The sequence below is a fragment of the Budorcas taxicolor genome, chromosome 3 (assembly GCF_023091745.1).
Source record: "Budorcas taxicolor isolate Tak-1 chromosome 3, Takin1.1, whole genome shotgun sequence".
NCBI lineage: Eukaryota > Metazoa > Chordata > Mammalia > Artiodactyla > Bovidae > Budorcas > Budorcas taxicolor.
The window spans coordinates 113377230-113389842 of NC_068912.1; the positions used below are offsets into that span (position 1 = coordinate 113377230).

The 12613-nt window shown below is 37.0% G+C and overlaps 1 protein-coding gene and 1 pseudogene across 5 annotated transcripts in view; one reads left to right on the forward strand and one right to left on the reverse strand.

The window, feature by feature from the left end:
* The window catches only part of USP40 (ubiquitin specific peptidase 40), an 83175-nt gene that overhangs the window by 45867 nt on the left and 24695 nt on the right, over positions 1-12613 (reverse strand). For all 5 annotated transcript variants that reach the window (XR_008199154.1, XR_008199155.1, XM_052638188.1 and 2 more), the window contains 3 exons: positions 6173-6473; positions 2788-2869; positions 796-967 (listed from right to left, as the gene is read on the reverse strand). Coding sequence is in view for 3 of the 5 variants with exons in the window: in XM_052638188.1 (XP_052494148.1) it covers positions 796-967; positions 2788-2869; positions 6173-6473 (555 nt within the window). In the remaining 2 variants the exon portion in view is untranslated. The remainder of the gene's footprint in view (positions 1-795; positions 968-2787; positions 2870-6172; positions 6474-12613) is intronic.
* On the forward strand, positions 11326-11492 carry LOC128045891 (uncharacterized; annotated as a pseudogene).

The window sequence follows — 12613 nt, forward strand, 5'->3', positions numbered from 1 at the left end:
CTATGGGGGAGCGCTTCCATTTTCTACTGCTCTTTTCCTTGAAAGGATGTAGTGTGGGGTAAAGTAAAATTAAGAAAAAGAAACAGTAGGGAAACCAAGGCTGGAGTCCGAGTTCTACTGCGAACTAATGTCTGACCCTAGGCAAGCCATTACATCACTTTAAGTCACAATTTCTTCATCTTTAAAATGGGGCTATCTTGTCCTCCTGAAGTTGAAGAATCAAATGATACAATTTATATGAAAGCACTGTAAGCAAAATAAAGAGCACTATTGTTGTTGTCATTAAAATACAACTGGATAAATTATTTGCAGACCATTATTATAACCATGTTTGTTTTAGTAGACGTTTTCCTTCCCTTATAAATCTTGTTAATAAATGTTATTTCACAATGAAAGCAAGAAAAGTTAGTTGCTTTTGTTTAGTGGCTCTTGGTTTTAGGCAACATAATTATCTATCTTTTTACTCCTTTTAAAAAGCAATTCTTTAATTTATTTTCCCTGAAACAGACAACCTTATACTCTTTCTCTCCTCCAAATTAAATATACCAGGCTTGCTTCTTCTCTGAAAATGTGCTGACAGGACCCTTTGAGTCTTGACTGTGAAGAAGAGCTCTTTAAAAACACGGACAAGTGAAGGGAGACATTTGGGCCATCCCTCTATGGAAGTGGCAGATGTAGGATTTTTCTAAGCTGCTGTGAAAAATAAATAGCTGAATCCTAAACAGAAGTTTAAAAAGGAAAATCCAGCTTGAGATGGATCTTAATGTCTGTTAAGAGGAAGTGAGGCTAAATTACCTGAAATATTGATTGTCGAAGATCTCCTAAAGTTTTCCTTTTATCAAAGGTCAAATCCCACATGCTTTCTGTTTGAGACACTACTGGGTGCAGAGCCCCATTGAAGAAATGATAATGGGGGCCAAGGTGGAGATGCAATTCAACAGTATTGTTTGTAGAATCACATTCTGCCCTTTAAAGAGGCATAAGAAACACATAAATGCCATGTTTTTATAAAAGATACTGTTTTATCTCAAGCCAAAAATATCTGATTTACAATATAAAGAAGTTCTCCACTTAAGTAATTATAATTAACATTCTTTCCTTCCATGCTCCAAGAGGTCTCATTTCAGTTTCTCAATTAATAGCTCTGTCACCGTGAATTCCAAGGATAATGGTTCTAATGTATGCTGTGCAGTGTTACTCTGAACAAATACTGACACTTGAAATCTTCCAATGCTGAGATCATCATCACGAGCAAAACGCTGGAAACACGCTCCTAAACCGTGGGAAGCGCTGTGGCCCGCCCGCTGCATTCTTTCTGGAGCTATTAGCAATCGCCTGCCACTCTCCCCAGTAGCATACTGGACACCTTCTGACCTGGGGAGTGCATCTTGCGGTGTCACATCCTTTTGCCTTTTCATACTGTTCATGGGGTTCCTGTGGCAAGAGTACTGGAGTGGTTTGCCATTTCCTCCTCCAGTGGACCACATTTTGTCAGAACTCTCCACCATGACCCGTCCGTCTTGGGTGGCCCTGCACGGCATGGCTCATAGTTTCATTGAGTTACGCAAGCCCCTTCGCCACGACAAGGCTGTGATCCATGAAGGGGTTCCAACTTCTATTCTCCTCCTTCCTTCCACTAGACCTGACAGACTCTCCCATAAACTATCTGAAGTCAGCCTCACGATCCCTGGAGTCTACTCTCTCCAGGTCATATGTCCTCAGCAGCAGCCTTGCATCTGCTACACGTCTGAATCCATGGAGCTTCTGTGAGGCACTACACCAGAAACACCAGAGCTCAGCCAATGGAGAGCTAGATGACTCATCTGTAGCCTCCACTCAGGTACCTCAGGCACAGATCTGTGAATGCGGTCAAACGACACATTAGCTTTTGATGACCACAGTATAAAGCTTAGTGCTGGCTGACTAAAAACCCCCTGGGTTGTTCCTGTTTTTAATACTAACTACTAATCCACACCACTCATGGAGGTTGGTTATTTTTCACACTTCAGATATTTGACTCTGATAAATTTTTATATTTTTAGTGCCTTGATTTTTATTGAGATCTATTTCCTTTGATCTTAATTTGCTGTTCAATCAATTTATTTTTTCTCAGCTTCAAATCAATGATAAAAATGTTGAACACACACCTGCTATGTATGCAGCCCCTTGGGTCTCTAAGGAGACTGTAGGAACATCCATTTCCCTAATCCAGTACCCTATGGACGCACCAACCCAGAAAACAAATAAAAAACCAGTTCTTCATGGTCCAAGGTTAGACCTCAAAAGAAAAATGTTGAGATCATCAAGTTCTCACAAATCATCCATTTAATAATCCATTGTAGGTTTTCGCCCAAGACTGACATTAAGCCAAACAGTCTGCAGACCCCACATTTCCTCCCTTTTGCCTATCTCTGGTGTGCTGTCACTACAGGCCAGTTCTCCAAAACTACTTACACATGAGGGGGAATTTTCACAACAGACTCTGTGTCGAGGAAATAACTCAATCAGTACAATCGAGTGCTCAGATTTCTCTAGTTTTCTTAGACTTTGATCCCTACTTAACAATGGCCATTTAAGTGTCATTATTTCATCACTCTCACAGATAAGGGTAATTTCAAAGTAAAAGATACTCTCAGTATTAAAATTCAGCAGCTAATAACAAGACATTGGCATTAAATAGTTGACTTTTTTTTCTTCTTTAATTTTCATTACTGAATACTTAAGACATCAATTAGGTCTTTGCTCCCCAGAAAAACCATTCACACTCTAAAAGTAACTTAAAGTTACCTTTTTATTTGTAGTTCAATGTTAGCTGCATCCATCTCACTCAGCAAATGACATGGAACCTTGTACCGTGGGTTAGCTCGAGCTGTGAACAAAACTTTTCATTAACTTGTGCTGACTAAATAAAATCTGGGTGCTGAAAAGGAAGTATAGAAAACTTTAAAGGACCATGCTGGGAGCTAGGAAAGCTTCTACAATCTGTGTGAATACAAATTTTCTCTGGATCTTAGTTTTCCCATCTGTAAATTGAAAATATTAAAACATAAAAAGGTAAACAGTTCTTTAAGCCAAGCTAGAGAATTCCATTTCTTCAACTCTTTTTAAACATACTTTTTAAAAAGAACATGTGCTATTTTCTTCCTGATACCAAATGATCATTATAAATAAAAGTTCTAGAAATGTTTTTTAATGTAAAAGAAATAAATATCACCTATAATCATACTCTTAGGGAATACTGCTAAAATGTGATCTATATACTTTTTTTTTGGAGGATCTATATATGCTTCTGGTCTTTATTCTACACAGTGTGTCTGTACACACACACACACATATCCCACATCTACTTAAAGCAACTGAGATTATAGTCAACAAACATATAACTCGCTTTTTCATTTAATACACTGTGAATATTTTTCCAAAGCTTTAAATGACTGCCTGGTAGCCCATTCTATAAATAGCTTAATTAATCCATTTCTGTTGGACATTCGGGTGATGTCCAGTTAGTCATTACTACAAAGTAACAGGGGTAACGAGTATCTCTGAACAGCTCGTTATTTCAAAACAAATCTGTACAATTATTGGCTTAAGGTTTTAAAATACATATAACCAAAGCGGTTGTATTACTTTATATACCTATCAAATGTAGAGGAAGTGCTAACTGTTGAGAACCAGATTAACAGAAATACTTGATTTGGGAGGATAAAAGTCACTCACTGCTGTTATGATTCATGTTTTTTGGTTATGGGCTAGATAGATCTTTTTTGGCAGTTTATTGGTTGTTCTTATTTCTTCTTTTGTACATTATTTATATCCTTTTTCCAATTCACTACTGAGCAGAATGGAATAAATGTAAGTGCAGTCTACAGACAGGGAAGATAAATCTGTCACATATCTTTCTGTTTCCCACTAGCCTGTCATCTGCCTTCTGGCGTTGTGTAATAGGGCTAATGTGGGCTTCCCTGGCAGCTCAGGTGGTAAAGAGTGCCTGCAACTCAGGAGGCCAGGTTCAGTCCCTAGGTTGGGAAGATCCCCTGGAGAAGGGAATGGTTACCCACTCCAGTATTCTTGCCTGAAGAATTCCATGGCCAGAGGAGTCTGGCAGGCTATAGTCCAAGGGGTCACGAAGTGTCACAAGTGTTAGTCACAACTAAGTGACTAACACTCATAGACAGTTAAGGTTTGCATCACTTTTCCTTCATTTTTTTGGTTGCTTTCAAGCTAAGAAAGGTCTTTTCTATCTTAAGATCAGAAAAATATCTACATTTTATACATTTTAAGGCTTCTTTTTTACATAAACATTAAAGGAAGTATAATTTCATGAAAGGGATAAATATAATCACTTGTACTAACTGTTAATTCAAGTGATTAGCAACTAACCAACTTCCCAGTTGTATTTACAGAGTAATTCATTTTCCCCCTATTTATCTGAAAGGCTACCTTTTTATGGATTAAAATCCTAAAAATACTTAGATCAGCTTCTGGGCTTATTGCTCAATGATCTGTCTACCTCTGCATTAGTGCTACACTGTCTTAATTACTACAGCATTATTTACACTGATAGAGCAAATTTTCCTTTAGCATTCTCTCTTCAGTTTTCATTATCTTTTGAGGTGAATTTTAGAATCATTTTGCCAAGTTCCATCCCTTTAACCCCCTAAAAAACCATCAAGACTTTGGCTACACCTTTATTTAAATTCTAAAAACATATTCAAAAGCAGAGACATTACTTTGTCCTCAAAGGTCCGTCTAGTCAAGGCTATGGTTTTTCCAGTGGTCATGTATGGATGTCAGAGTTGGACTATGAAGAAAGCTGAGCACCAAAGAATTGATGCTTTTGAACTGTGGTGTTGGAGAAGACTCTTTGAGAGTCCCGTGGACTGCAAGGACATCCAACCAGTCCAACCTAAAGGAAATCAGTTCTGGGTGTTCATTGGAAAGACTGATGCTAAAGCTGAAACTCCAATACTTTGGCCACCTCATGAGAAGAGTTGACTCATTGGAAAAGACTCTGATGCTGGGAGGGACTGGGGGCAGGAGGAGAACGGGACAACAGAGGATGAGATGGCTGGATGGAATCACCGACTCGATGGACATGAGTTTGAGTGAACTCTGGGAGTTGGTGATGGACAGGGAAGCCTGGCGTGCTGCAAGTCAGACACGACTGAGCAACTGAACTGAACTGAACTGAAGCTAACTGGAAAACTGTCACTTAGTACATATTCTAATTATGTACACTGAAGTTCAATTCAGTGAAAAAAACAATATGTCATCTGAAAAAAACTGATATATATTTCTACAATTGTGAATTCAATTTTTCTTCAATATTTTTTATCAGAACGATTACCATATTTTTTTCCCCTCAGGGGAAAAAACCTTTCTGGTCAATAGAACCATTACATAATTGTTACTGTTTCAGGTCCAGAGAGTTAATTTCCTTTGATTCATTGCAAATCAGTAACTACTTTATTTTTATTCTTTATAAAAATGATCACTATTCTCATTGTCCAAGAACAGTATCCTCATCTGTAATCATAGATACGTTTCAATCTAAACAGCTTTCCTAGTTAGGATTTTTCACTTTTGCATAAATTCTGGGAAGTGATTTAAAAACAGTCTTACAGACTAATTAATGTTAGCAGCTTAAGCTCAAAAATTTATCATTGTGGATCTCAGTGTTTAACCTCGACCATGGTATCAGTTCTCTTAGAAGATTCAGCAAAGAGGGCTTCAGAGATACTTCAACTGCTTAAAGACTTATTACCTTGAGGAAAAGGAAAAAAGAAAATAAAAGGGAACACATGAAAATAAGACCAAGGCCAATTGCAACCCAATGACAACACATGCTCGAACTGCAGAGACAAGCCTGAATGGAGAACAACTGCGTCTGCTCTGCCCACACAACAAGAAAACATGATGAGATCCAAGGAAATGCCATTGTGAAAATCTAACTATGGCCTCATATTATTATCCGGTGAAAAAAACCAGAAATATATCATCTTTTTAAAATGACAAAATGTTGACTTTCTGGTATAGTTCTAGTTAACTTGAAAATATTTTAAATATTCCAAGAGTAAACCTTCTTCTAAAAGGGCAAAACTTCAAATAGCACTCAATATTTATCTTCTATAGTCATCAACTTAAACAAAAAGGGACATTTATCTTGCCATACCTTCAGGGGGTCTCTGTAACTGGGATTTCCGATAAAACAGCATGTAGGCACTTTCTTTTCCTTGAAATTGCTGTTCAATATCCTTTTCCTTGATTGGCTGGACTCTGGAATCATCTATATCAAACCAGTGGGGACGGGAGGGCCCATCATTTAACTTTAAGGGTTCTGAAGTAAGTGTCTTGGAAAGTCGTTGATCATTTCTTTGGATATCAGACTCAACCTGGAGAGAAGAGTCCTTCAATAGACGAACTGTACTTTCATCTGAACTGAGCAGAAATATCTGAGAATGAAGCTGCAAAAACTGTACAGAAACAAAAAACAAACATTAGGTTAACAAAAAAAATTTTCATTGACATGATTAAAAAATGTTTCCTTTCTGTGTATGTCAACTTTTTGGCCTGGCCAGTTAAGAGGGAAAAAAATTTCATTTGGGCCATAACAAAACATTTAATAAAAACCAGAGTGCTTTCTGTTGAACAGTCTAATAGCTATATCCAGGGAGAAAGCTGCCATGACACAATCTTTTTTAGTGTTTTGGGTTTTTTTGGACATTCCTACCCCTGGGCCCTAGCCTCTCAGCACATGCCCTGTGATGACACAATCTTAAACATGTTTTAATTATATCTCAATAACTGTTTTAATGCTGTTTTAAAAAGTCTTTACTGAAACAGATTACATAAACACTTTCAAAATGTTTAAAGCAATCCAAACAAAGCACAAAACAAAGGAAATTACACAATGAAGCATCATAGAAGATAATCCTTACAAAAGTATGGGATATAGTCATAATTACAAGCTTACATGAATTAAATTAAGTATTGTCTTTCCTGGAAGCTGACAGGCTAGCTCAAGAAACCAAAACATTGAAAGGTTAAGTCATAATCTCAAAGATGCTCGAATTCCTCCAGCTAAAGGATTAGGAAGAAAAAAAAATTTCTTCCCCAGCCTACCCCATCTTTCCACCCTAATTTCTACATGGCCTGTATCTCTTCCTTTTGTCTCAGCACAAACTACTTCACACAGAAAATCACTTGGGGGCATATGGAACATTTTCTTAGCTCATCGAACAACACAGAAAGGTGGTTTTCTCATTTTTCTCTTGGAAAGGAAGAATCTGTAATGATGCATACTCTCTGATCAAACAGATGGCCCAGAGGTAATATGTTAACACTATATACAACAGATGGTGTCAGTAATGAATACTTTCCATATAGCAATTTTTCTCTTTGTTCGACAGTTGAAGATTAACTCTTTTAAACTTCAAACTTCAGTGTAGTCTGGTCCCAGTAATGGCAGAGAATTTTATTATTAGAGTAACCCCACTGATTAAAAGTCATAAACTTTAAGCAAAATAAAGAAAACAACTGTTTGAAGAGTAACCAACAGCAGACAAAGTGGAGGTGGGGGAGTCATAACCCTTCAAAAAAGGAAACGAGCTGGGTGAGCTCCGCACGGACCCGCCACTTTCTAGTCTGCTGCACAGAACGATAGAAAGAGAGTTCAAGTGAAGGGCAGGAGTCTTACGGGACTCAGGAGAATGCCAGAGAGGCAGGAGAGTGAAAGAGAAAATTCCAGAAGTAACCCTATATCAAAACCTACTCCCATCCTTAGCTGACTTTTGAATGGCACATGTACAGTCTGAGACCCAAGGAACCGAGCGGAAAGCAACAGCTGGGAGATCCAAGATATGAGCAGAGATTTTGGCCCCTGCTGCTGGACAGGAAGAGCATGGAGCTGAAGTCCTGCCAAGTCTGAGGCATTCGACAAACACCTCAGGCTTTCCACTGAGATTCTAGAAGGGTCCCGTCTTAGGTCAGGGATTAGTAAACTTTTCTGTAAAGGGCTAGACAGTAATAGTTTAGGCTTTGTGGGCTAAGAGGCAAACCTGAGCACCTTTTTAAGCATAACCGTTTGAAAATGTAAAGACAGTTCTTAACTGGGGGCTGTACAAAATAGGGCAGCAATCCCTAGCCTGCCCATGCTTGCTAACCTCTGCCTTAAGAGGGAGGACCATACAGGCCCCAGGACTAACAGCTACTCCCTAGGACTGTCAGCTAAACTACAACAGATCCACCCTACCAAAGCCCCAAATGAAGCTTCCACAGGATCAAGGTGATTCAAAGTTACTTAAGGGTCTGTTAGATTATAATGAAAAACTCTTATACTCCACAGCCTCTAAAACACATCTTCCACAATGTCCAACAAGCAATATAAGAGTATATGGCATGCAAAGAAACAGGACAATGTGATTCATAACAAAGAGATAAGACAGTCAATTCACAAGAGACAAAAAAGTGAATATAGACCCAGAAATAATCCAGATGTTATAATAGTAAAGTTATTGAAATATATAAATTTATAGCAAAGGATGTACAGAGTAGGTTCAAGTGTGGAATTACAGCAAAGAAACGGGCATTTTAAATAAGACCTAAGTGAAAAATCTACAGCTGAATAAGATAATAACTGAAACAAAAAAATTCACTGGCTGGGCTTGACAGAAGACTGGATATAGCAGAAGACAGGTCAATGGAAATGACCCAAATTGGAGCCAAGGGGGAAAACACCACCACCACCACCCCCGCCCCCTCTGCCAACAAAACCCTACGAGAATATCTACGACCATTGAGGAAATACTGAACAGTCCAATATATATGTAACTGTACGTTTTGAAGAAGAGAGAGATAATAGAGTAGAAAAATAAATTGAAAATATAATGGCCAAAACTGAAGAAAGATTTCAAACCTGAGATATAAAAAAACTTAGCAGATACAAAGCAAATAAACATAAAGAATGCCATACCAAGACACATTATTGTTAAACTGCTAAAGACCAAAGATAAAGAGATGATTTTAAAAATAAACAGAAAAAAAGACATGTTACATTTAAGTGACACTGACTTCTCAGCCAAAATAAAGGAAGCCAGAACATAATAAAATGACATTTTAAAGTGCCAAAAAAAACCCAAATAGAAGCTATTAACCTAAAATTTTACACCCAGCAAGAATGCCATTTAAAAAAATGAAAGCAAAATAAAAATATCAGACAAACAAAAAGTGAGAATACTTTTGCCCGTGGTTCTAGATGCCCGGAAAAACACTAAAGGAAGATCTCTAGGCTGAAGGGAAAGGATATTAGATATAAACTTGGACATGCAAGAAGGAACAATAAACACCAGAATGGGTAAAATAAAACATGCTTTTTTTTCATTAATTTATTTAAAAGTCATTTAAATGTTTAAAGGAAACACATACATACAAACACATGGTGCATTTACAAATAACGGTAAGATACAAGACAACAGCAGAAAAGGATGAGTAGGAAAATGGAATTATACTACTGTAAGCCTCTTATATGGTACATGAAGTGTTTCACTATTGGTCTGTAAATTACAATACTAACTTATGTATAGTGCAATCCCTACAGTAAAAAAATTAAAGAACTACAGCCAAAAAGTCAACAGAGGAGACAAAAATAAAACATTAAAAATTACTTGATTAATTCAAAAGGCAAGAAAGAAAAAAAAAGGAACAAAGAATAAAGGAGGCAAATAAAAATCAAATGGTTAGATGATGAATTCAACTCAACTATACAAATTAATACACTAAAAATAAATGGACTGAATATTCTAATTAAAAGGGGGACTATCAAACTCTATTATTTGTTAGAAAACAGATGAACAAAAGAGAAAAACAAATGCAAAGCTGTTTCTTTGAAAAGGTTAATAACCTTGATAAACCCCTAGCAAGACTGATGAAAAAGAAATCTAAAAAACACAAATGACCAATATCAGAAATGAAATAGGGTCTTATAGATCCTACAGATATTAAAAGGATAATATGGTAGTATTTCAAACAACTTTATGCCAACAAATTTGACACTTTAAGAGGTTAAGCTCCTTAAAAATCACAATTTTCCAAAATCAACAAAAACCAACTTCATACTGTTTACAACAGACACACTTGCATTAGAAAGCTTGGTGCAAAGTAGGTAATAATACCAAACAAAGTAGATTTGAAGGCAGGGACCATGACTCAGATGGTAAAGAATCCACCTGCAATGCAGGAGACCTAGATTCAATTCCTGGGTCAGGAAGACCCTCTGGAGAAGGCAGTGGTTACACACTCCAGCATTCTTGCCCGGAGAATCCCACAAATGGAGGAGCCCGGCAGGATGGGCTAGTCCATGGGTAACAAAAAGTTGGATACGATTAGGCGATGGAGCACAAACTAGTGCTAAGAAGGAAATTATGATTTAAAAGCATGTTTTAAAAAACAACTGAGATACCCACCCAAGAAGCTAGAAAAGGATGATTAAATTAAATCCCAGAGGTGAAAGGGAGGAAATAACTAAAAACAGAAATCAATGAAGTTGAAAACAGATGAGTAGAAAATAAAGGTAAAAGTTGTTTTTTGAGAAGCTGTTTTATCAGAATTTGATAAGCCCTAAAGAAAGATTTATGAAAAAAGTGAGCAAACACAAATTACTAATTTCAGGAGTGAAAATGAAGAACTTTAGGTCCTACAGACACTAAAAAAGATAATATGAGATATTCTGAACAACTCCATGCCAATAAATTTGACACCATATATAAAAGGACAAATTCTTTTAAAAATATAATTTTCTAAGACAATCCAAGAAGTAACAAAAATGTAAGTAGCTCTACAAACAAATTAAAACTAGAATATAAAAAGCTTCCCATAAAAACACTTCAGGTCTAACTAGCTTTATCAAACATTTAAGAAAGACATAATAATCTACCTCAAGAAAATTCTTTCCAAGAATATAAAAAAGTGAGAATTTCCCTGTTTTGAGTCCTCCCTAACTCTGATAATAAAATCTGACAAAGACACTACAAAAAAGGAAGTTAAAGACTCATGTCTCTCATAAACATAGGCACAAAATCTTAAAACATGAGCCAAACATTTGCCATTTCCTTCTCCAGGAGATCTTCCTGACCCAGGAATTGAACCCGGGTCTCCTGCCTTGCAGGCAGACTCTTTACTGACTGAGCTGCAAGGGAAACTCAACATAAACAACAGAAATACATAAAACTATGTCATGATCAAATGTGATTTATCCCAGAAATGTAAGATTTGCTTTAACATTGAAAAAAGTCTACAGAATTCACTACATTAACAGAGGAAAAGAAAAGAGCCATGTGGTCACATCAATAAATGTAAACAAACAGCATTTGATAAACTCCAACCTCTATTCAAGATACAACTATCAGCTGCTTATAACACACCCAAAAGGAATCTGGGATCACTGTGACAAGGGGCATAAAACTTGTGGCCTTCCTATGACCAAATACTCTCTACGTGTCCTCTGCACTTCATGTGGCTGTTGGGCAGGACCAGTGGGACAAGGTTCAATATTGGAAAGAAAGCTGCAGACTTAGTGGGCAAGTTTGCTACTTAGAGTCTGTTCAGCCTATGAATGCGTGGGTCACGAGTGGTCATAGAAATATAAAGGCTTTGAAAGAAAGAGAGATTTCAACTATTTATGCCATTCTGGCAAAGGCAAAACTATGGATACAATAAAAAGATTAGTGGTTGTTAGGAGTCTGGAAGTAAGGGGAGATGAATACACAGAATACAATTTTTTAGTGCAGTGGAAATACTTTGTATGACATTATAACCATGGATATATGTCATTATACTTTTTTTTCTAAACCCACAGAATGTAGTACTACTTACTTCATTAGAATGAATCCTAAGATGAACTGTGGACTTTGGTGATTATAACACATCATTAGAGTTCATCCTTGGTTTAGGAAAAACAAGCTAACCAACCAACCACCCTGATGAATGATGTTGATAACATCTATGCATGTTGTGGGGAAGGGGAATATGGGAAACTTCTGTACCTTCTTATTAATTTTGTTATAAAACTGCTCATTAAACTTGTTATACAGATAAGTATACATGTTCTATACATATGTGTTTACTGGACTGTGATGTAAAATGTATTTTTTAGGTCAAAAAAGTTTGCAAGCCACTGTAGTTAAGTTATATTGGCAAATAAAAGCACAAATTAACTTCAAAGAAAAAAAGAGATAAAACTACCAGTCAACTATGAGTAACAGCTAACTTCCTCAAACTTATGAAGAATATTTTTATTTGAAAACAAAACAATAAAGCCCCTTCACAGCTGATAACATACTTAATAGTAAAATACTGAAACACTGATCCAATTGTTTTGATTGAAAACCTAAGACTGTCCATGAACTCAGGGTGAAGTGAAGTGAAGTGAAGTGAAGTCGCTCAGTCGTGTCCGACTCTTTGCGACTCCATGGGCTGTAGACTACCAGGCTCCTCTGTCCATGGGATTTTCCAGGCAATAGTCCTGGAGTGGATCACCATTTCCTTCTCCAGAGGATCTTCCCAACCCAGGGATCAAACCCGGGTCTCCCACATTGTAGACAGACGCTTTACCATCTGA